The sequence below is a fragment of the Tyto alba genome, unplaced genomic scaffold (genome assembly GCF_018691265.1).
Source record: "Tyto alba isolate M040663 unplaced genomic scaffold, T.alba_DEE_v4.0 Super-Scaffold_14, whole genome shotgun sequence".
In the NCBI taxonomy this organism is placed as follows: Eukaryota; Metazoa; Chordata; class Aves; order Strigiformes; family Tytonidae; genus Tyto; species Tyto alba.
The window spans coordinates 22,236,714-22,261,279 of record NW_024881276.1 but is presented as its reverse complement, the minus strand read 5'-3'; the positions used below and the strand labels follow the sequence as shown (position 1 = coordinate 22,261,279).

At 38.6% G+C, this 24,566-nt stretch overlaps 1 protein-coding gene across 2 annotated transcripts in view; it reads left to right on the top strand.

The window, feature by feature from the left end:
* MED14 (mediator complex subunit 14) overlaps positions 1-24,321 on the top strand; it is a 38,368-nt gene extending 14,047 nt beyond the window's left edge. The window contains exons 9-31 of one of the 2 annotated variants that reach the window (XM_032994477.2): positions 18-168; positions 2,711-2,822; positions 3,475-3,600; positions 4,460-4,538; positions 6,130-6,289; positions 6,681-6,875; positions 7,468-7,602; positions 8,030-8,106; positions 10,005-10,165; positions 10,427-10,573; positions 10,665-10,756; positions 11,934-12,086; positions 12,302-12,571; positions 13,878-14,033; positions 14,583-14,694; positions 15,333-15,464; positions 16,501-16,683; positions 17,362-17,597; positions 18,286-18,465; positions 18,665-18,772; positions 19,225-19,350; positions 19,970-20,159; positions 23,720-24,321. In XM_032994477.2, the coding sequence (XP_032850368.2) occupies positions 18-168; positions 2,711-2,822; positions 3,475-3,600; positions 4,460-4,538; positions 6,130-6,289; positions 6,681-6,875; positions 7,468-7,602; positions 8,030-8,106; positions 10,005-10,165; positions 10,427-10,573; positions 10,665-10,756; positions 11,934-12,086; positions 12,302-12,571; positions 13,878-14,033; positions 14,583-14,694; positions 15,333-15,464; positions 16,501-16,683; positions 17,362-17,597; positions 18,286-18,465; positions 18,665-18,772; positions 19,225-19,350; positions 19,970-20,159; positions 23,720-23,793 (3,355 nt within the window). In that variant the 3' untranslated portion in view covers positions 23,794-24,321. The remainder of the gene's footprint in view (positions 1-17; positions 169-2,710; positions 2,823-3,474; positions 3,601-4,459; positions 4,539-6,129; positions 6,290-6,680; positions 6,876-7,467; positions 7,603-8,029; positions 8,107-10,004; positions 10,166-10,426; positions 10,574-10,664; positions 10,757-11,933; positions 12,087-12,301; positions 12,572-13,877; positions 14,034-14,582; positions 14,695-15,332; positions 15,465-16,500; positions 16,684-17,361; positions 17,598-18,285; positions 18,466-18,664; positions 18,773-19,224; positions 19,351-19,969; positions 20,160-23,719) is intronic. The other variant, XM_042788577.1, reaches the window with a different exon arrangement.
* The last annotated feature ends 245 nt before the right edge of the window (positions 24,322-24,566 follow it).

Genomic DNA, 24,566 nt, shown 5'->3' with positions numbered 1-24,566 from the left:
ATTCTCTTTATTTTAAGTCAACAGGTGCTTGGCAGGAAAACAGGGACTGCATCTGTTCATAAGGTCACTGTTAAGATTGATGAGACTGATGTCTCAAAACCCTTACAAATATCTCATGAGCCTCCACTGCCAGCCTGTGATTCCAAACTGATGGAAAGAGCCATGAAGGTAAAGGTTTGCTTTTTAGTAGGCATCTAGTTTTGTAAACTAAAAACTTAAAAATATTTTGCATTGTCAGTTTGTTTCACTTTGATTCTATTTAAAGACATGTTTCTAAGATTTCTAGTCAGCAGTTACTCTAGGCTGTGTTGCATTTATGTTAGGACCTAAAATTATTACAAATTACTGGCCTTGACTTCATCTTAAACATTACACCTACTTCATGGTGCATTATATACCACTTAGGAGACAGAATGCTGAGGCTGAGGGGGAAACAACAGCAAAGTTTCAGTTATGGGTTAGCGTTTGGGCTGAAATGCTTTATAGAGAACCAGTTCTTCCCTTTCCTGTCTTGGAGATGCTGTGTAAACTTCCTCTGAAAATCAGCTTCCCCATGTTGCTTGAGTTCACTATCCAGCAGTGATATTCACCTTAGAAAATATTACATTATGATTTGGAAATCTTGTGGAAAAGAGCTAATGTGGTTTGCTTGTTACAAGTGTTAGGTAACACTTGGGTTTACATTATCACTAACCAGATTGTGTCACGTGGCCTATTTGAATGTGCCTTTGTATTGTTCAAATTCTATATGTTAAAGGTGTGATTGTTCAAATGATCCAAAATGAGTAACTGCAGTCAACTTCCTACTTGGATAAGGCTTCACTGGTGACAAGTCTAGATCTTGGTTAATGATATCTAAGAGAAACTGCATTCTAGGTTTTATAAGTCTTCTGTAAGTTCCTTGGTAAGTCAGTATGTGTGCGTGCCATTATTTCTTACAGTGTTTGGGTTTAAAAGAGTTAATACACTGAAGCAAATGGTGTAGTTTTCAAACTTTCAGTACAGTTTTTCCACAGGGAAAAAATCCCCAGCTCGGATTCTTCACCTGTCTTACAGAACTTTCTACTGATGACAGCCTTTGCCTACTGTACATACTCTGTATTTGAGCCTCTTGGCCCATCTTGTTGATCAAGTCTGACAAACAAGTCTCTATATGGTGAATGTCAAGAACTTCGTATGTTTTGGGCTACAGAGGAACGTGGGAAACTTAGTGGGGCATAGTAGCATTCTACTCTACTGCTAGAGTAGAAATTCTACTATTAATATAGCATGTATATACTAAATTTACTTATAGCCTAAATTAGCATATTTTGGCCACTAAAGATACAGTTAATTTGGTGAAGATACTGTATTTATACCTAAATCCAGGAAAATGTGCTTTATCTAGAACATACGCTGAAGTTCTTCTGGATCTGATGCAATCTAAGCTCACTGAATCAGGTCTACAGACTGTAGATTAAGATACAAGGCCACTGTAAATTTGAGATTCATCAAAGTTAATGCCGAGTCCCTTTAACTACTTGCTCTGAGCTTAAAAAATATCAGCTATGATATATACTCTGCTGTTCTAGCGTTTGAATAATGATCTCAGCTGTAATGACGTAGATAGCACCCTGTTTCTGTTTATTTAAGATACTATATAAAACAGTGGCATGAACAAATATATTTGTCTAAGCAGGTTATTATACATTAACCTATTGAAAATTGAGTGTAGCTGTAGAACCTGTAGTCACTTGTTTGTGAGGAAGATTTAACTTGTAGCACCTGCTGGGTTGAAATGCTCTTGCAGGTGGATAAACTCTTGATTTTTAAGGCTTTGTCTTGGAAAGCTTGTCTTTATGGGAAGGTCATTCTGATATATATGACAGCATGTGCTGAAATTCTGTGTAATTCTGTTCTGGTGTAAACGTCTTCTGCATTTATTTCTTATGCTAGAATAAAATCTGAGTTTAATTCACCTTGAATGGTTTTCCAAGCAATGTGAGGTTAAATAGAAAAAAGTTTTGAAGTAATCTGTAGCTTTGCTTATGCAAAGTATGTAATAATATGATTGTAATGTGAATGGCTATAAATGCAAGTGTTTTAATTTAGGTTGCACAAGTAAGCTACAGTGAATATAAGTGTGGCATAAGCATCAGCACTGGCAGTGCAGTAGCCTCTAGATACTCCTGGGCTCAGTAGGGTTGCTCATATTCAGTGTCTGCCACTGCATTTTCACTGCATTGTTAGCAGGGCTAAAACCAGTGTGTTGCATTTCATGCTACAACAATATATGTGTTTGTGTAGAGGCAACCATATTCTAAGAGAGTATTGTTTTAGGGGATTTTGTGGATCTTTTTTTTCCTTAGCCTAAACTAGTTATAAATGGATGCATGCTAAACTGGAAAATATTCCAGCCTTGATCCAGAACGAGTAGGTCTGCACAGGGAGTGGTAACAGGATAGTTTGTGAAACTTCTTTTCTTTTACATTTTCTTCTATTCTTCTCTCAAAAACACTCCCACTGCCTGCTGCACAGACAGAATCTGATGTTAGTTTGTTGTATTTATAGTGATCCAAACACTCAAGTTAATGGTTCGTTTGGTTCCCCACAGTTCTAAGCAAATTCTTTCTGAGGTGGTTGTTTTATTAAGTAGCTTTGTTCCAGTGTGATAATGCATAAAGTTTACACATCAAATTTGAACTTGCTCAAGTACATTCCTTTTTTACAGATTGACCACCTATCAATAGAAAAACTCTTAATAGACAGTGTCCATGCAAGATCTCATCAAAAACTTCAGGAGCTGAAAGCCATTCTTAAGAACTACAACGTTAATGATAATTGTATGTGTTTTCTGCTGAAGTTTGTTTCAAGTTAATTTCCATTTGTGCCTAAGAATGGTTTATTTTCTCCTTGGTGTTTCTTGTTTTCATTAATTTAAATAAAAATATGAAAAAATAAACAGAGATGTGTTCAGAATTAACAAAACTTAGCTCTAAATTATTCTGCATTGATAACTGTAAAATATTCATACCTGTAAATGCAGTATAATAGATGAAGCTGGTAGAGATTTATAGTCTGGGTTGAGGATTTAAAAGTTGTCTACTGTAAAACTTCTACATGTTCAGAGTTGAAAGCAAACCCTTCACTGTCTTGCGCTAGCTTAGGATGAAACCTTGCTTAAACTGTTGCTGAAACTATAGGGACTTGAATTAAGCTGATAATCATGAAGCAGTGAGTTAAAAGATACTCAAGAATTAATAATCTCCTTCAAATTTAGTTTGTCTTTTCTTGCTGGTTTGTTACTAGCACTATTTTCACAGAGAAATTCTTATATTCAGTTCCCTCTTTATGTTAACAGTGTTAACAGTGTAATAATGTGCAAGTGAAGATTGCTTATATAAAAACAAACCGGTTTTGCGATTACAATGGGCTACGTTTTAATACGATGAGTTTGAATTTTGTGTCAGATTATTAACATCAGTTTTTATTTAGCATTCATTGAGACGGCTCTCCCAACTCTTGTAATTCCGATTTTGGAACCATGTGGTCTATCAGAGTGCCTGCATGTATTTGTTGATCTCCACTCTGGAATGTTTCAACTCATGCTGTATGGTGTTGGTAAGTAGGTGCAAAACCAGGTTGTATTTAATATCTTGCAAGAATCCTGCATTATGAGGCAATTTTGTGTGAACAATTCTGTCAAATCTGTGAAGTTCTGTTAGTAAATAAGGATAGTGTAAATGAGCACCACACTTGGGTCATCCATCTAGGTATCTGAGTTTGAGGAACAGAGAAGTGGATCTTTGTGCTTAAGAGTCACAGTTCATTTAAGTGTGTTTTAAGAGGACAACAGACTCAATATTGTCAGGCATCATTGCAATGCATATTCTTTGTGACTCATGATTCCTGGGTTGTGCCGTTAATGGATGCAGACATTTCATATGAACCTGTGTATTTATTATACATCTTGAGTTACTGATCAAGTCTTAACTTCAGGTTTCAGATTACTTATGAAAAGAAGAAAAGTGGGTTCTTTATTTGCCTAATAACATACTGCTGTGGATTTACAAGCATTATGAATCATTTCTTGTGCATATTAATCTTTCTCTTCATAATGAACCACATGGAGAAGACAAGGAACAACAATTACAAGTTGCACCAGGAGATGTTTCATCTCAAAATAAGAAAGAAAGTTTTTACAGTGATAACAATCACTGCAACAGCCCCCTCAGGGATGTGGTGGAGTCTCCATCACTGGAGGTTTTCAAGATGCAATTGGACAGGGTGCTAGATAATTTCATCTAGGCTCCCTTTCCCACAGAAGGTTGGACCAGATGATTTGTCAAGGTCCCTTCCAACCTGGGCTGTTCTATGATTCTGTGATTGTTTAAGTTAGATAAGACACTTTCATTAAAAGGTCAAAAACTTGTTTGAAGAGCAGATCTTAAGACTGTTCACTCACCTAATGTTCTTGCAGACCAACTGACACTCGATGACATAGAGAAGTCTGTTAATGATGATATGAAGCGCATCATTCCTTGGCTCCAGCAGCTCAAGTAAGTGACTTGGATGATTCACTTGGTTTGCATAGAATGAATTGCCATATTTGGATTTTGGTTGATCACACTTGTGTGGCTTTCTGTTTTACCACAGCAGGGGATATACTTTCTCACTGTTTTAAGCAACCTTGAGTATTTGCCATCTCCTCTAAATGGGTGGAGGAAATTCTGCTTTTGTTTGGAGGTGATTCCATAGTCCTCCTTTAGTCTGCCCTCTTACATAGTAGCCTTATGCATTGCTATGCACACACTCTGCATGAAGTCTTTTCACTTTATGTCAGTAGCAGACCACTTGCTTCCTGAGGATCGCATTTTGTGTTCATGTTCATTTTCTATCTCCTTTATTCCACTCTGTTTCTACAGCTGAGCTCTGCTTGTTTCTCAGCAAGAACAATCTCCCTTCTCACAATACAGAGGAAAAACCAGGAAGTGGCCTAGGATGATTTAAATGATATCTGGTTTATCTTCTAACACTTCCACCCTTGCTGGTTTAAACCTCTAATCTTCCTTCCATAAAGCCCTGAGATTTAAGCACAAGATACATTTGACTCCCATAAGAGGTTGTAGCAAATAATACAAATACAGTTTGCATCTGCATGAAAACTAAGTTCCACCTGTTCTGTTGTTTTGGAAATTCCCAGTACTCTGAACTGATTGCAGGGTGAAACCTCTATTTGAGGAATTTTGCTTCTAAAAGAAGCATGATGACGCATGAAGCACTGGCACCCTGGAGAAACTAATCAACCTCCCTTTGTTATAAATAATGTACTTGAGATAATGGCTTGGGTAGTGCTGCAGTTTTTGAGGAAGCTAGGCAGTCCCACAAAATGTCTTCCAGGACAGCTATATCTAAGATGTATCTATGAGAATAAATGTGGTGTGTTGTGATGGGGAAATGCTGAGCACCCATGCTTTTCCCTGCTGTTTTCAGTAGAAGTTTAACTGAAAAACCGAGCCATATGTTTCTGAGCCCCTTTCCAGCCTAGCTAGGCTTTCTGGCCTTGCTGCTATAGCCAAAATCCATTGGAGTAGGATAAAGATTAATTCCAAACAATAGAATCAATTTGGTCTCTTGCATGTAGTTCTTTGTGTCCGAATTTACTTGGGTGAGTGAGTTTGTTTATGACATAATCCAGAGAGATGTACAGCTTTGGTGACTTTTTTTACCATATTGCTTATCAGCATATGGGAGAAGGGATTTTCTATAGCAAAAATAATCAGAGGTTCCAAATTGTAAAATAACTGTAGTCTGCATGATTTTTAATTTGTCTCTTCTTTTTTATATTGTAATTTCATGTTGTAGAGTACAAAAAATTATTTATGTATTCCTTCAGTGAATAATTTCAGTGCGTTTCTTCTTAAATTAACAGCTATCTTTCTGAAGCTGAAGACAATATATAAAGATAGTAATAAGAAAATACAAACTCATGAAATTTTCTGTGTGATTTTCTGTATATAACTTGTGCATCAATAATAGACTTTGACTTAGAATATGACTGACTTAATTTGACACTAATGCTCTAAACAGCAGTATACTAGAATAATGTAAAACAGTCTCAGGGTACTAATACGTTTGTTTCAATGCAAGGTTCTGGCTTGGACAGCAACGTTGCAAACAGTCTATAAAACATCTGCCTACAGTGAGCAGTGAAACTCTTCAACTAGCTAATTATGCTAGCCATCCAGTGGGAAACCTTTCCAAACACAAATTGTTTATAAAACTCACTCGTCTTCCACAGTACTACATTGTAAGTAACTGAAAAATGCTTCTACCTTTTGTTCGCAGTCATGGATATACCAGACAGTTTGTTGTACTGTTAACTCTAACATTAGGAACCGAGTGATTGATGTAATCCTTGACTCTCCGCTCTCCCTTCCTTCTGTCATTCAGTGGGTTTGTTAAGCAGTCAGGCTTATAGAGAGGAGGGGACATAAAAGTTTGTTACTCAGCAACCTTCCCATTCTCTTTGTTTCCTGAAAGTTTAGTCTTCCTTCTCTTCTTGGATCCCTTTACTAGCCACAGTATTAGTATCTTGAAAAAGATTATTGTCTTTTCTTTGAGGGGGAGAGGACAGGAACTGATGCAGACATATTCTTAGCTTGAGGGTCTTCTCAGTTTGTTGTTTTGTTTAAATATAGGTTGTAGAGATGTTTGATGTTCCTGGAAACCCCACAGAACTAGAGTACAAGTACCATTTTCTCTCTGTGAGCTGTGCTGAAGGAGATGACAGTCCTGCTACTGCACTTTTACTACAGCAGTTCAAACCAAACATTGAAGAGTTGGTACTAGACACAAAAAGTGGGAAACAAATTAAAAGTGGTGTCAAGCGCAAGGTACGTGCTTCAAAAGCTGTTGGGCTAGTTATAGAGTGTGAAAGCTAAATACATGTTCTGAGCATTAATACCATCTTTAGTAGTGTTACTTCAAAAGTTCATCTGGCTGACATCTTACTTGCATGGCGGCTTGGTTCTCTGGGCTGCTTCCCTAAGGAGATGTTGGGAAACTGTTTTGCAACAGTCGTCTTTCCATTCATGCCAGGCCTTCTCGGCTGCCCTAAAGAGCCAAGGCCGAGCCCTGTGTTGAGGTGACCAGAGTAGCTTGTGTTTGCAGAGCACCGGTGTCTGCATGATACACTGCGTGCCATGTAGGTGTAGTCTTTGAAAGACTTGCAGGGCTGATAAAAGTTACTTCTTGGTGTCAGGCTGACACGGCTTAGTGATATGTAAATACTGTTTTAAGGAAGGATGTGATTATAAAATTACTTTAACTGAATTGCTTCAGTCCTGAAGTGGACCAGATCTTTTCAGGAGTTTGTGTTCAGCGTGTGATTCATTTAAAACTTGGATGAATTAGATTATTCTCTGACATCTTTTCAAAATGTTTACTCCAAATGTGCAAGTACAATTGTCTTTGTTTTAATTCTAGTTATCTGGTGATCCATGTTCCATAGAACCTAAGAAACCAAAACGGACGGGAGAAATGTGTGCCTTCAATAAAGTGCTAGCTCATATTGTAGCCATGTGTGATACAAACATGCCATTTATAGGGCTTCGTATGGAGGTATGTATTAAAAAATACTTTGTTTCCTTTTTCCTCTCTACTACTGCCGATTGTCTTGTCTGTTGGCAGACTTGTGGTCATGTGCTCACTTTGCAGTTCCCCCACCAGCTGAGCCTGAGGGACTGATGTTCTTTCTACACTGGGTTGCTCTAGTCTTCTTAGAGCCGGTCCTCTAATATCAAGCACTGCAAAAAGCTTGAAAAGTTGAGGGAAAAGGGAAAATGAGAGGATAAAAGACACACTTGTGGGAGGGGGTAGAAGACAACTTTATACCACATTGGACAGACTGGTTTTTTTGGCTTTCCAGTGCTTAAGGATGTGAAACATCTGTTGCCCTTAAGGAAAAAAAAAAAAATATCCTTGAAAAAGTTACAGTTATTTTGCTTGACATTTTGCTTGGGATAACATTTTGCTTGTTCATTCATAGTTATCTAATATGGACATTCCTCACCAAGGAGTACAAGTAGAAGGAGATGGCTTCAGCCATGCAATACGTTTATTAAAGTAAGAGAATATGCTCCTGTATTTCATTTGGTTACTGTACCTACACTTCAGAGACAAAAAGGATTGTTTGGAGATTAACATGAAAAGTATCAGGGTGGGGGAAGATTTTTGCTTTTGGGTTTTTTGGTTGGTTTTTTAAAAATATTGTGTCTCGCGCTCTCATGTGAAGTAGTATTGGTGAAAGGGGAAAATAAGAGTAGACGTAGAGCCAACTATAACTTGTTTCTTTCATTAGCCTAAACGGGAGCTCTGAAGGCAGTTTGACAGTACTCAATCCTAAAATCCAGACAATTGCAATTTTAGATCAGATTAGAGGCCTACGTACTCCATATGTTATTTGACAAATACCAGTATGTGATACTGCAGCAGAAAATGCAAGGAATCCCAGAAAAGGCAATTGCATGGTAAAAAAGCTTGCAGAGGAAACATCTGAGAAATGTACAGTAATTTAAGAGTGGAAGGGACCTGTGGAGGTCATCTGGTCCAAACTTCTGCTCAAAGTGGGACTGAATCAGCTGCATTTTCCAATCTCCAAGGATTTTTGTGCTGTTCCTGGGGAGCGATCTCAAATTCTGGCTAGAGGGGAGCAGTCACTTGATTGCCTGGCTAATGCAGCCCAGGATGCAGTGGTGTGTCATTGCTGCAAGGGTATGCTGCTGACGCCTGATCAGTCTGTCTCCCAGGCCCCCAAGTTATTTTTCTGCAGAGCTGCTGCCCAGCCAGTCAGTCCCCACTCTCTGCTGTTGCTTGAGGTTATTTAGGTCCAACTCTGCATTTGTTTTCACTGAAGTTCATGAGATTCCTGTTAACTCGTTCCTCCAGCCATCTGAGGTCTCTCTGAATGGCAGCCCTGTCCTCCAGCATGGTCAGTGCTCCCTTCAGTTTCACATCTGCAAACTTGCTATTCCTTTGCATCATGTAGGTTGTTGAAACTGTTTTAACCTTGAGGAATGTCAGCCGCTAATTGGACCTGCAACTATTGACCACAGTGCTTTCCACCTGGCAGTCCACTTCGTGCTTCTTGGAGCTTACTTGGAGCCTCACCAGTTAAACTTTGGATTGTGTTATGAAGTAAAACAGATTATATAGGTTTAAAACATTAAAAAAAAACAAAAAACAACAACAACAACAAAAAAAAAAAAAAAAAAAAAAAACAAACAACCTAAACCAAAACACCCGAAGACACCGTCTAGAGTAAAACTTTCTTAACTTATTTTATGCTGCAGAAATGTATAGTGATATAAAGGCATCAGTCTCTGAATGCATCAGGCCCTACCTTTTAAACTTTGCATATGAGCAGAGTAGTACTGAGAACTTGTGATCTGAAGTTAAGGGTGGTACATGAAATTTCTGGATAGACTCTCAAAGGATTTGAAAAGGAGTTTGGTATATTTTTATTTAAACTTTATTTAGTCTGACCCCTGAGCTCAATTCTCACATTGGGTTATAAATAAATTAGTGGGTACTAAGATAAGTGCCAGGTTGTTCATTGCATTTGGAGTCAGCTTGTTCTAGAAGACAAACTGATTCATGAATTCAGGTTGCCACAGAACTTACTTATTTTAATCTTTTTTTTCTCTGTATAAAAGCTTTATATTTGGAGTGCTCCTACTTCACCAGATCAGGGCAATTCAACACATCCCTTAACAGTCTGTAATTTGAAGGTATTGAATCCATATGCAAATTGGTCTTAACTCAGAGTGCTCTTGTAACACACTTATTACAGTCCTTGAAGAGGGATAGGATATCTTGCTGTGCAGTCCAGCTATCTTTGCTGTTGATTTGTTCATTCTTTCATGTCCAGATTTGGAAGTCTTTCAGGAAATGTTAGAAGGTAATATTTTTAGTTTTGGAACTGTACTGTGTATAACTGAGACTTTTTTTTTTATCATTTATAGAATTCCTCCTTGTAAAGGTGTAAACGAGGAAACGCAGAAGGCTCTGGACCGATCTCTTCTTGATTGCACTTTCAGATTACAAGGTAGAAATAATCGCACATGGGTGGCTGAGCTGGTGTTTGCAAACTGTCCACTTAATAGCACTTCATCCAGGGAGCAAGGTAAGTTTTATTTAGGAAGACTTGTTCCAGTAGTTTTCATGTCCTGTAGTTCTAATGTTTTGATGTTACTGGACAACTGTCTGCTCTTAAGATTTCTAATAAACCACCGTATACCTGAATCAAAATTTTGACTGCTGAATTGATGCACTTTTATTATTTAAATATGCTTCCTGGTCACTTGCTGCAGTTCACTCATAGTCTGTAAACCACAGTTTAGGAACCAGTAGTTTAATCGGTATTTACCATCTCCTAACACTGTAGGACCAACCCGTCATGTTTACCTGACATATGAAAACCAGCTATCTGAACCAGTTGGAGGTCGCAAAGTTGTTGAGATGTTCCTTAATGACTGGAACAGTATTGCTCGGCTGTATGAATGTGTCCTGGAGTTTGCACGATCCTTACCAGGTACAGAATTTGCCTCCTTTTGAGTAAAATGATGCGTTCACAAATGACTATGGTTTTCTCACTCTAACTCTTTTTCCTTCTCTCTTCAAAGACATACCAAACCACTTAAACATTTTTTCAGAAGTTCGTATCTACAATTACCGGAAACTTATCCTTTGTTACGGAACTACCAAGGGGAGCTCAGTAAGTAACTCCTAAGTACGCTTAAAATGTTTGTTTGAAAACAGAATGGATAGGCTTAGAGTTCTCAAAATTGTGCTACAAACTATTTCCTTGTATTACATTATCGTGGAGTTAATGAATGTAGAAAAGAGAGAAATAGAGGGTGCCAGATAACTAATTGGCTAGGTTACTAGTTGTTCAGAATTTTTGAGAATTTGTGTAAGATGCTTTAAATTGTGGGAAGGACAGTTATGTGCTGCTGATTGATGAAAGCTGGTATGACAACCTTTTTCTGACAAACTTATGGTAAGTGTTACTACTGATCACTGCTGTACTGGGACATACATATTTAAGCTGAGTGCCTGACGCTGCCTTAGAAGAAAGGACTCTAACAAAGTTTTAAATGTAGTACTGTGCTTTCAGATTAGGTGGTCCTTCATTATTTTGTAGCAGTGCTGTTCCCTTGTTCAGAACCCTAGCTTACTCTGTAGTGTTTAAATTTACAGTTTATTAATTACTTTTATAACTGACTGAGTACTTGCTCATGACCTTGCCTAAAATGCAAGGTAGAGGAGGAAGTAAGTGCTCATTTATTACAGACTTTTATTGTGTGTAGCTGATGCACTTGAAATTTGCTTCCTGGAAGGTTTTTATGTTGGCTTTCTAAGTTGAATTTTCAAGAGTATTTCTACATGCATTTTATTGAGACAGTTAATAAGTAGCAAGAGTAGCAGTGTGGATTTTGCATGTCACTTCCTTGCATATTAGAATGTCCAATTCACACTTTTATGTAATATGACTGCAAAAACCAGTCCACTTCCAGCAATTTATTAATTAGTTCTCTGTAACATGAATCTCTCTACTTTAATTTTCTCTATCTCACCTTTTGGCAGAAAAGGATTTTTTTCTTTTTGGTTGACTTGCTAAAAATAATTCCCCAGTTTTGTGGTTGCCTCCAATCCAGCTAGCTAAGTGGATATTAGAGCTAACAGCACTTCTTTTTTTTCTTCTTTTTTTTTTTTTTTTCCCTGCCCTGCCCCCCCCCCTCCCCAAACCTTAGCAACTTTTGAGGAAGGTGAGTTAGGAATCTGTTAAGGCTTGAAAAATGGAGAAAAAAATATTAAAGCATACCACTTTCTTGTTACAACCTCATAGTTGTTCTAGTTTCCAAAACCATTTTATGTTTTTGACATTGCAGATCAGCATTCAGTGGAACTCCATACTCCAGAAGTTCCACATTTCACTGGGAACTGTTGGCCCAAACTCAGGTTGTAGTAACTGTCACAATACAATTCTGCACCAGCTCCAGGAGATGTTTAATAAAACACCAAATGTGGTGCAGTTGTTACAGGTAATGTTTTAAAAACCTCTCAAGAAAAGTACAAAATAATTGAGCCAAATTCTGATTAAACTGTTCTCTTCAAAATTATATGCATGTTATGATTGTTTATGGATCTCATTGGTAGAAGGTGGCTTGGGGGAGATTGTAGCCCCCTTATGCCTCATTTTCCCTGACCTTTACTTAAAGGTAAGCTACCTGATGTCTTAATATCTGTTCTCTCTTAGGTTTTGTTTGACACTCAGGCTCCATTAAATGCCATCAACAAACTTCCAACTGTGCCAATGCTGGGTCTGACTCAACGTACCAACACTGCCTATCAGTGTTTCTCAATTCTGCCACAGTCACCCACACATATCAGGCTGGCTTTTAGGAATATGTACTGCATCGACATCTACTGCCGGAGTCGTGGTGTTGTAGCAATACGGGATGGGGCGTACAGTCTCTTTGACAACAGCAAAATAGTTGAAGGCTTTTACCCTGCGCCGGGATTAAAGGTGACCGTTTCTGGGGGTTTTTGGCATGTTGTAAATAAATGAGCTTCTAACTTGAAGTATGGATCTGATGTGAAAAACTTTGTGAAGCTTTTTTTTGTGAAGAGCTGAAGTCCTTCCACAGTTCGGTGCACAGAAGGAATTTTCTGATTTATCAGTAGATTTGTTAATTTGTTTGAGTTAAAACATTTCCTTTAGGAAAACTAGCATCAAATGTGCAGGTTTTTTTCTGTATCTATGTCATTAAATAATGTAGAGGTTACTTCAGGCATCCTTTTGTTAAAACTTCTGAAGCTTTATGACTAGGCTAGATGTGTTCTCCAGGATTAACAACTGTTCCTCACAAAGTATGTTGTGTGGCAAGACAGCGCTCACACGTTGCAGGTGAGGAGATGCTCCATGTCAGATGATTCTAGACAGAAGCTTATCTTTTAAAATACTTTCCATCAGTGTGTGGCAGGAGCCTGTGGCTTTGCTTCTGAATACAGTGCTGGTTCACTGTTCTTGAAAAATAAATCTCTGCACACTGACAGAAAACCTTAGCTGAGGGCAGCTTGTACAAGTCCTCGTTATACTTAAATACTGGAAAGTGGCACCCATTGTGAAACAAGATAGTTTGCTAATTTTTTTCTTCTGACAGCTGCAACTGAACACTGATTCTCTGGTACTGCATTTAGCTGATCCTAAGTATCTACCTCTTGCACAAGTTTCAAGTGGAAGGCGAAGGGGAAGGGAACTATAGATACCAGTGGAAAGTATAAGAGTATGAAATTAGGAAGGTAGAAGAGGAAGTAATTCAAGAGAGTTGGCAGATTCCTCTGGGTGCAAGAGAATGCTATGGAGGAGGTGAGCTGGGCGTTCTGAACCAAGCAGGGTAGTTGTAGGTGTGATACGACAGCTCAGTAGGTTCTGGGTACTGATGAGTTTTTCTGGAACAGCGATTTCCAGGTGTAGGCTTTTTCTTATTTTTAAGGGAAAAAAGAAAAATGTTGGTATTTCAATTAACTAGAGATATTTTGTGTTAATGAGCAAGGTTTCTTGTTTGGTGGTGATGCTAGACCCCTTTTCTAAAAGAAAAAGGGAATTAAGTTTAAATCACCCTTGAGAAGCTTTGTTCATGACTTGATATATTTTGCAAACTATTCATATTGTATATAATGAATGCCTACTAGTAGCTCATTCTAGAGACCTGCCTGTTTCTTATGTGTTGTAGCTGATAAAGATAGTGTTAAAGCTCAGCAAATACTGTGCTTATTTGTGTAATAAAATTTATATGGGGAAATTGCTAACAAAACTGATTTTTCCACAGACATTCCTGAACATGTTTGTTGACAGCAATCAGGATGCACGAAGACGATCTGTAAATGAAGATGATAACCCGCCTTCTCCTATCGGAGGAGACATGATGGATTCTTTGATATCACAGCTTCAACCCCAGCAGCCACCGCAGCAAACACAACAACAGGTACCCTCCGGGCAAAATAAGAAATGTTTATTGTCTTCCACAACTGTAGGTTTCTAAGAACTTGCGTTCTAAAAGGATTAGCAGTAAAAAGTGGAAAGGGAGACCATAAAACTGCTCTGCTGTGGAATTCCCCTTGGGGCAAAATGTATTAATTTATTTTGCCATTTCTCATTCCAGTGTAAATAGCCCATAGCATATGAAGAGCAGCTTTGGAAGGTCACAGGAGACTTGCTGCCTTAGAAGCGAGTGACTGAGGGAGGCTAAATGGCTGTTTAAGATAAAAGATGGGAGGGGGAGTCAGGAGGCCTCCCTATTACAGGGTGGCAGATTAAAAAGGAATGAGGTGCAGAAGCATTATGTCTTGAGGAGAAACTGCAAAAAGTCACTGAAAAAAATAGTGAGGACACAAGGCAATACAGAGAATCAAACTACTAAGTTGGTGGACCTGTAAGGTTTCATAGGTGGGAACCAATCATTAGTATTCTGCACATACTTAACTTTAGTACAAAACGATAAAAAAATTTTGTTGTCCTGTGTTGACAATTTCAGCCATTTGCAAAACAGGCAGGAGCATCAGGAGCATATCCTCTTACTTCACCACCCACCTCCTATCACAACACAGTGACACCATCTCCGTCTATGATGCACACACAGTCACCAGGTAAGATGACTGAGAGTTTGTGTGCTAATTCGTGTGCTAGAAATATACATGCAGCTCTGCACATGCATGCTTTTTCTATTATTTGATCTGTGTTTAGCTTCAAGTAATCTAACAGAATGCACCTTATATTGTGGAAAAACAGCAAAGGAAAGTCCTGCCATACGTGTTTTGGAAAGTACGTTTTGAAGCTAAAAGAAAGGCATTCAGTGAAACTGTCATCTTCAGCTGTGTAATATTTGGGGCTGTTTCATTCTTACAGCTTAAAAGTTGCTTAGATCAAAACCTGTTAATTTTTAAATACTTGCTACTTCAGAAAAGCTTTTCATCACCAAAGCTCTGCTTTCTGCTCCCAGCTGTTATAGTGCAACAGCTGAAAATATTTAAATTTGAGGAAGGGCTGGGCATGGGGGGAAATGCCATTCTTCAAGGCAAATAACTTGGAAAGTTTCCTTCATGTGGTGAATCAATCTGGAAAATATAACACTTGTGCATGTACAAAATGATGCCTTTGAGTGCAAAACTAAATTCTCATGAATCTTGTTTGTTGCCTCCCTAAAAATGAGGTAGCAGTTGATAGAAAAAATGATAACAGAAAAACGTGAAAAGTGTACGTTAAGTGACAGAATGTCTTTGATTAGGAAATTTGCATGCCGCAAGCTCACCTAGCGGAGCTTTGAGAGCACCATCACCAGCATCCTTTGGTCCAACTCCTTCACCTTCCTCTCTTGGAATCACAATGGGACAAACAGCTAACTTTGCCAGCCCACATGGTGAGTTCTTAACTGGCAGGTGTAGATATAGTGACAGAGAGGGCACATTTGCTTCTTTAAATTAAGTCTTCTGCAGCAGACCTAAGTTAACTGAGAAAAAATCATGTTCTGTAATTGGCTCAAGTAGCTGTTTTCATACATGCGGGTGTAACTCTTAACAGCAGTCAAAAGTAGCTGCATGGCATGTTGAGGTGTTCCTAACACTTTAAAAATTGACTGTCAGTCACTTTCCTGCTTACTAATGTGGGGAAATTCTGTCTGAAGCTTTTAATGAGCATTGTCTCTTGTTAGATTAGTTAATGTATCTTCACTGCTTATGTTTCCTGGGAAAATAACTGCAACAGGTTAGAAATTCAAATACTTGCAATTTGAAAACATTGTCAAAGTCTTGTTGGTTTGACATACCTATATGTGAGCAACATGCCTTTTGGTTGTCTCCTTTATTAAGTTTTTTTGGAAAGCTGCTGAAACAATTGTTTGTTGTAATCACAGTGCATTGGAAAGCATTCGATAGGTCACAATAAATGAACAGTTCAGACTGTAATATTAGTGCACCGTTTTAGCTGTCAAGATGAACAAAGTGAGATAGCTATACAACAGACTGTTTAAGAAGCTTGTTCTGATCAGCTTTTATAGCGGAGTAGAAAACCAAAGATACTTTTGCAGAGATAACTGCAAGATACTGAATAGATAAACAACAGTCTAGCTGAGGCTTTCATTTGCTAAGGAGCAGTAGAAGTCCCAAGTCTGTAGGCAAAAGCTCTTTTTAGTTTCTACACCGCTACATGTTGAACACATCAATCTGCCTTAACATTCAATTTTATTTTACTTTTTAAAAAATACAACCAGAAAACCCTTGAATCTGTATCTTGATTCCTTTCCCTCCTGCTTAATGTTTTTTATATGGTTGTAAAATATAGTCTGAAAGCTCACAGACACTTTTGTGATTTACAGATTTCAGTAAGCCTTTTTAGATCTCTAGATTAGAAATCTTGTACTTCTTAAAAAAGTAATAATGGTCTTGTAACATCTGTAGGTACCATAGACCCAAGCTCACCCTACACCATGATGTCACCCAGTCAGCGTGCAGGGAACTGGCCAGGATCTCCCCAGGTCTCTGGTCCATCACCAGCAGCACGGATGCCTGGAATGTCACCAGCCAACCCCTCCCTTCACTCACCTGTCCCAGATGCCTCACATTCCCCACGAGCTGGAACAAGTAGGCTTCTTTATCAGTGTTATGACTGTGAAACACTCATGTTGAACATTTCTAGTTCTGTTCTTTTTGGTAGTTTTATGTGTCAGTCTAACAGTCCTTACTGCCCTTGTGCAGTAAAATATCCAAGGAAATGAAGCCTTTATTCTGTTCTAGTTCAAATCTTCTGTAACAAATTGGAAAACAAGTTAAATCATACAGCATAAACTTCAGCAGGATTGATACTTCTTGGTACATTGCAGAAATTAGTCTTAAACTATTGAGCTCCATGACTGAGAGAAAATTCTTTGGAATGAAAGCAATGATAGGCATATTTGCCTACCCAAATACTAACTTTTCACATCATAGAGTTGTAATGCTGCTCTTGCACGACTGATTTAGCCATCTTTACATTTCACTGAGTTTGTTGTACAAACCTGCTATCTGCTGGCATGCTGCAGAAAGAGGAAAAGGGAGTAGGATTGTAATGTTACTGAGGCTCTTTGCATGGGTGGAGGGTCGAAACTCTAATTCTTTGACATTGTCTATCTGTTGCCTATCACTAGGCAGCCAAATGCTTGAGAAGGAAGGACTAAGCTTTGGCCCAGAGAACTCATTGCTTGTATAGTGACAACAAATAAAGTGAACATATGTTTCAGCTTAAATCCTTCCTTACTGCAAGTACCTTTCCTGTATCAATAGGTTCCCAAGCAATGCCGACTAGCATGCCTCCACCTCGTAAACTACCTCAGCGCTCTTGGGCTGCATCCATACCTACAATCCTCACCCACAGTGCCTTGAATATTCTGCTGTTGCCCTCTCCTACCCCTGGGCTTGTGCCAGGACTAGCTGGAAGCTACCTTTGCTCCCCTCTTGAGCGATTCCTTGGATCAGTTATTATGAGGAGGCATCTTCAGAGGATCATACAACAGGAAACGGTATGGTTTAGGTTGTTTTAATATTGATCTGAGAGTATGACTTCATCAGTTCTATTCCACGCTTCTGTACTTCATATCTTTCACATCAGGCACAAACTGAGATGCTTCAAATATAATAAATATTTGCTGCTTGACTTGTGCTATACTTCTGAATCTTGTTGTCTAAGGTGTCAAAATTTAGAAAAAACATTTATTTCTGCTTCTTTTCCACACAAATTAGAAGTGGAAAGCCTGTTCAGTCACATGAAATTTGGTAACTGATATGATAGCAAGACTATGACCAGATTTTCAGATGCCATGGCTTCTGTGAGTTTAACATGTCTCTTGGGAGTTAAGTAGAACAGCCACAGGGTTACTATGGACGCCATTGCTTGGCAGGAATGCCCAAGAAATTAGTTACTAGTTGACAATAACTGAACTACTTAGTCATGACTGTTGCTTTAGGGTTTGGGACAGACAATGTGCACCTCTTCACTTCTTTGGCACTTATTCAGTAACAGAGAAAGAAGCCAAATCTTGCATATGCTTCATTCTCGAGGGAATTCTACCTGTATACAAATATTGATGTGTTTTCTTATGGAGAGAGGGCAGATTGATCACTACAGTCTCAGGAGTGAATGTGTGTGTGTGTGTATGTGTGTTCATGCTTTTTAACAAATGACTGAATGTGATACTTCTTTTTATGCAGCTACAGTTAATAAACTCCAATGAACCAGGTGTAATTATGTTTAAGACAGAGGCACTGAAGTGCAGGGTTGCTCTCAATCCGAAAACCAACCAGACCTTGCAACTGAAAGTAACACCTGAAAATACAGGACAGTGGAAATCAGAGGAGTTACAAGTTTTGGAGAAATTCTTTGAAACAAGGGTATGTACTCAAATCATTAATGTTTAAATTTTTGTCCATTACTTTTATTCTCTGGTGGTGTTTTGAGTGGTACTGGTGACTTTCATTGGCATGTGTAAGGGCTGCAAAATATAAAATTGACAGCTGTGCATGCGGGTTACCATATTAAATGATAGAGCTATTATCTAAATAGGCAGTACTAAATAGTGTCTTTCTTTAGGTTGCAGGACCACCTTTTAAAGCAAACACCCTAATAGCCTTCACAAAATTACTAGGGGCTCCAACACATATCCTCAGGGACTGTGTACACATCATGAAACTTGAGCTGGTAAGTTAATCAATAACCCAACTTTGATTATATTACAAAAAAAAAAAAAAAAAAAAAGGTGCTGTATCTTTATCTGTAAACACAGGCATTACTTGCATTACTCTAAATTTTTATATATGCTATTTAGTGTTAATAAAGAAGTTTTCATTTTACTTCCAGCTCTCCTGAAAACTCCCCAAATTTCTCCTTTAAATTGATGATTTTGAGAAACTGCAGACATGTTACTGCACAATAGGCACGTGCATAGGCTGGCTGGAATCTTTCTGACTGTATTCTTGTTTACCTGATGCTCAATTCTTTCAGAGTTCTACTGATTTATGCTAAACCTGGCAACACCTGCAAGTTTAGCGAGAGGCACATTCTACTTTCTAACACTTTCCTAGCTCATAGCCATGTATGTCACTGACGTGAGACCTTTGCTCTTCTTTCTCTGTGCTGCTCTTTCCAAACAGTTCCCTGATCAGGCAAGTCAGCTGAAATGGAATGTGCAGTTTTGTTTAACAATTCCTCCCAGTGCACCGCCAATTGCGCCTCCAGGAACACCTGCTGTTGTGCTGAAATCCAAAATGTTGTTTTTTGTAAGTAGAGATACCTGTTTTAAAATTTCGTGGGCTGCATGTCTTGGAAATCATCACGGGTTAGTAGCAAAACATAAGCATGCTATATCTGACAACTGCAATAGCTAAAAATGTTCTGCTGTTTGTAAGCCTAGATTTGCCTGCATCTCTTATGTAACGAGTGCAGTTAGTATTCCTGTTCTCCTTCCTATAGAAGCACAGGAACTCTTCATGTTTTGTGTTCTTGGAGAGGTGTTGACAATATATCAAGTTCAGTTCCCTCTGGGCTGTGGGTATCTTCAAATGATCAGCTTTTGGGTGTTTTGTTCTTCATTGAGGCACTAACCATGTAGATCAAGTGATATATACATTAGCAGTGCTGGGAAAGGATAGCAGGAATGAGATGTTTCAAACAAGTCTATATTAGTGTCATCTCTGAGGCAATGCTCACTGCGGGATGCTTTTGAGAAGAAAATCGTCTACATGTGGTTGATAACTTCTCTGTTACGGATCGATGTCTGAAAACTGAGGGGGTGGAAGTGCGTGTTGTCTGTAGGCCTAGAGCGTTTATTGGAAGTTGCGCTGAAATACGTGGTCATTCAATTTAACACACTTTTTTTTTTTTTTTTTTTCCCCACAGCTCCAGCTAACGCAGAAAACAACAGTCCCACAGGAAGCTGTTAGTATTATTGTCCCAATTATTTATGATATGGCTTCGGGTACAACGCAACAGGCTGACATTCCCAGGCAGCAGAACTCTTCTGTTGCTGCTCCAATGATGGTTAGCAATATTCTAAAGAGGTTTGCTGAACTGAATTCACCACGACCAGGTACTGTACATGTCCAGTAGATATATTCTCTTCACCCAGACATCTGTGACAAATCTCCAGTGTAACACTAAACCTCTCTTAAGTCTGAATTCTTCTTGTTTTCTATCATACTTCTTTAGTGATTACAAACTGCTGATGCGACAGGCAATACATAACTTAATAGCAAGTACTGGCAACACAGCAGAAGGTTACACTGATGATTCAGGCTGGATTTTGCTGTTCTGCCCAAGTGATAGAATGTACCTCTTATTGGCCCAACTCCTGCTGCACAGTAGCAGTCATACTTTTTAAAAAATGGGCCCAGAATGAGTCACAAGAAACATGCTATGGCCAAGTGTCAGTTTTCATGGTTAATTATGAAGTTATTGAGCTTAACGGTAGAATATAAAGGGATGTTAAAATAGTTATCAGAACTTGTCCATGTGCTGTGAATGATGAAAAAGTAATCGGAGTGGTCATAGACTCCTCTGTCAGTGTGTACACTAACAGAGGCGCATACAGTTCTGTCCACCAAATGTGCTGTGAAGTGTTTGAGCTAAATAGGTTGTTCTGAATGTTCATTGGCCCGTAGGTAGTGAGTGCGCTGTGTGCAACGTTGTGCTTTGCTTTCCCACTTGTTTGTCATGTGGGGTTTGTTTTTGTTGTTGTTGTTGGTTTGGGTTTTGTTTGTTTTTTTTTTGAATATCTGAAACATTGAACAACAGTAGCAGGTTCTTTGGGCAGCATGTTATCTGTAGGCAATAGTGGTTTGGGGTTCTAATAGACAGATGGCTCATAAGAACTGTAAGTTCTGCTGCAGCTACATGCTGAAGAACAAAGCCTATTTCCAATAACCTAGTGAATAGATGGAAGTTGTGAATCCAGAGGTTGAATTCTACTTCTAATCTGTATAATTACTCATCTTGTTGTTATGCAGTAATTTTAACTATGCTTGATGGTTTATTTTGATTGCTAGAACATGAACAATGTTTATCTTAAATTGGTGTGGATATGCATACGTTTCTGGAAATCGTGATGAGATTTAAATTAACATGCATTTTCTGTTTAACGTGTAGTAATAGTGTAGGTAAATAGGAGAGAGAATAGCCTTGAGGGCTTGTGGGGGCTACCTTTAAGAGTTCTGTTTGTGGTACAGAACTGTTGTTTGTATAGCACGTTTATTTCAAGATAAATTTACTAAACTTCAGGTGTTCCTTTTGGAAGGTGCTTTCCAACTGAGTTCCCCTAGTGTGGGGAAGGGTAGATACTTGTTTTGCTGATTGTTACTGCACCGAGTTGTGTTTTAAGGTAAACCCTCCATAAAATACCACAGCGTATGAAGTAACTGTCAAAGCTGATCTTGAGTATCCCAGGGTGAGATGTCTTCTGATAATGACTAGATAGATCAGGATAGACAATTTTTGTTTGGCACACAAGTTTTGAAGTTGTTTAGGAATGCAGTACAGGGCATAGACAGGGGAAAAAGTGCATATGAAAAGAGCTTGTGGCCCTGAACAGGACCTTATCCAGGCAAAGAAGAATGTAGCTAGCTGAGCAGAAGACATTTCTAGTAGTCTTTCCTCTAACTTCTAAAAGAAAGAATGAGTTTTCATGGATTTGTTTATTTATTTATTTCCACCACCACCCAGCCGACATAGGATCTTTCCTGAGGACACTTGAAATGCAATTTCCTGTGTTCTCACTGTCAAAACTTGCATTATTTTATCTGATAAAAGAGAATGAGATACCTTATTTTCTTTGCCATCGAAAGGTGATAGGAGAGCCAACAGAAGAAAGTAGATAGTTGGGAGACTTCTTTTTCAAGAGCAGTACATGGGAGATCCCAGATGCATATCCTTTCTCTTCTGATGCTATTGTGCTGTACCCGGGATTTTCCTACCTGTGTTAGCTCTTCTGCTGCACTAATTGCAATTTGCTTGATTAAGTGAATTTTTCACTGTTTCAGTCAGAAAGGACCAGGGCTTCCCATCATGCACGTATGGTATTACTGGCACTTTCATTGTAACCCATAATCAGTGTTGCCTCGTTTTGGCTGTATCTTTTTTTACCTCTCTCTCTTTGTGAGAAAGTATTTTGTATTCAGCTTAACTTTACTCTTAATAAAATGGTAGTGCCTGAAAAGTAAGTTCTTTTGGAAGAGTTTTCTTTTCAGATCTGTGGGCAAACACATTCTGCTGTGTTTAACAGTAAAATATTGACTCATTGTGAGTATGCTGTCTTTCTGAGATCACTTTACCTATGCCTCTATGGGAAAAAATATTCTATTTTGGGGAAATAATTATATGAACTGAGATGGAATCGATGCCCTGGAATAATAGCATTAAACTTGAGCTGTAAATCTACAACCTGTGTTATGTAGTGGACATCAATCTGGTAAGGAAATGAAAGTCCCTACAGATGCTGGAGGTGACCCTTAAAGAGGCGCTCAAGGGACTCATGATATTTCTCAAAGCACTCCACGACTAAGTGTTTTTTAGTGTCTGATTTTTTTCAGTGATGCTGTGAATGGTATTTAGCCCAGATTTGTAGCTTTGATATGATAATGACTTGCCCAAAATAATCTTGGGAATCCCTAGTTTGGCAGTTAGGATTAATGCATCCTGACAGGTTCTTCTCTTATCTCTTTGCTCACACTGTTGCTTCTTCAGCAGCAAAATTCAGTGTCTTTCAATTGATGTTTCTTGAAATATACAAAAAAATTCATCCCACAGTGACCAGGGTATGATCGTGGCTATTTAATTTTGTTCTCTTACCAGGAAACAGTAGATGAAAGTCACAGCTGCCTAATAATTCAGCTTTCGTTGTTCTAATTAAACCCTTTTGATTCTGTTGGTTTTAACTTTTTTTTAAGCTATTTCAGAATGTTGTGTGTTTTTGTCAAAAAATGCTGGTAGTCAAAGCTTGAGACAGCTGTGGCTGGTTTTTCCTCTCTGTGTTAGATCTCAGCTGTTTGAAACAAAAGTCCATTTGCTCTGTGTTTTATTTTGCAGTTTAGATGCTAAGGGTAGAGCCAGAGCAATTTGGTTGAAAGAAACAGATTTCTGACTTTTGCCCAGTCTTGGAATTGGAAATGTTTCCAAAACTAGGCTTAGGACAGAAAATGTCTCCCAGCTGTTTCAGACTTGAGTATTTTGAAATGTTTAGTTTCTGTTCTTAACCGTTGCAACTAGAAGTTGAAAAAGTGGGGTTTTTTTCCTGTATAAAATGTAGTGCTTTTCATTAATAACGTACAGCAAAATTGGGATTGCAGCGCCACGTACGATAAATTCTGGTATAGATTCAATCTGACATCCAAAAGCAATTAGAAGTTAAGAGCTTCTTGCAATTTCACGACCAACAAGAGCGGCGCTGCTGGGAAAGCCGGAGCTCCTTCTCTTTAAAAATCATGCCAAATCCTGACGTCCCTGGAGGTCGCTGGGATTTGCGAGCCGCAGTCGCCGCGTACCCTCAGCCCCGGCCCGTGGGGGCCAGGGGCTGGGAGCCGGCGGGGCCTCGGGAGGTGGTTGGAGTGGAGGCCGGGCTGCGGCGCGATGCTAACCTGTCTCTTTTCCCTGTTCCAGGTGAATGCACAATATTTGCAGCCGTTCGTGATTTGATGGTTAATCTTACGCTGCCCCCTGGTGGGCGTCCCTAGACACTTTTAAAAGAAGGCTGAAAGTGAGACAAAACAGCAAAAAAAAAAAAAAAAAAAATTAAAAAAAAAAATAAAGCCTTCGGTTAAAAGAGGACGTTTTACCTTTTTTTTTTTTAAGAGCTAACTCTAATAAACTGGCAAACTTTCAGGGATGCACTTTCATCAAATGAGTATCACCACGACTTTTGTATAGTGCTGTTGTATAGTGTGTTTTAATGGGAGACACTTCAGACTAGGTAATAGATTGAAGTATCAGCTTGCTGGTAATAGATTTAATATTCTGTTTTATACTATAAAGATTATGAAAATGCCAAACTTGTTTGTTTTTCTGTTTTTCTTATGTTTTGGTGTAATAGTCTTTTTTTAAGGCAGGTCTGTCATTTTTGAATACTGTAAAACTGTGACAAACTTTATATTGAAGCTGTATTTTAATATGACTGCTTTGAATCCTTAAACAATTTATTTGGGCTTGTTGTAAACATGTCCCCAAAAAGCAATATTTAATAAACTGGATTAAAAAATCTTGAACTGGATGTTGTACAATCTTAAACTTTATTCTTCTCCCCTGTAGCCACTGGCCACTTCTCTTGTATTCACTCTTGCTTGGCTATCTCTCTATGTGATCCTGTTTCTGCACACTCACGTGTGCTGCTAACTTGCAAAAAAAAAAAAAAAAAAAAAAAAGAACAAAAAAAACCCCCAACCTCTTATTTATTCTGTGGGTTTGATTTGTTCCAAGTAATAGGAAAACAGATTGTTCATTTTCCTGATTG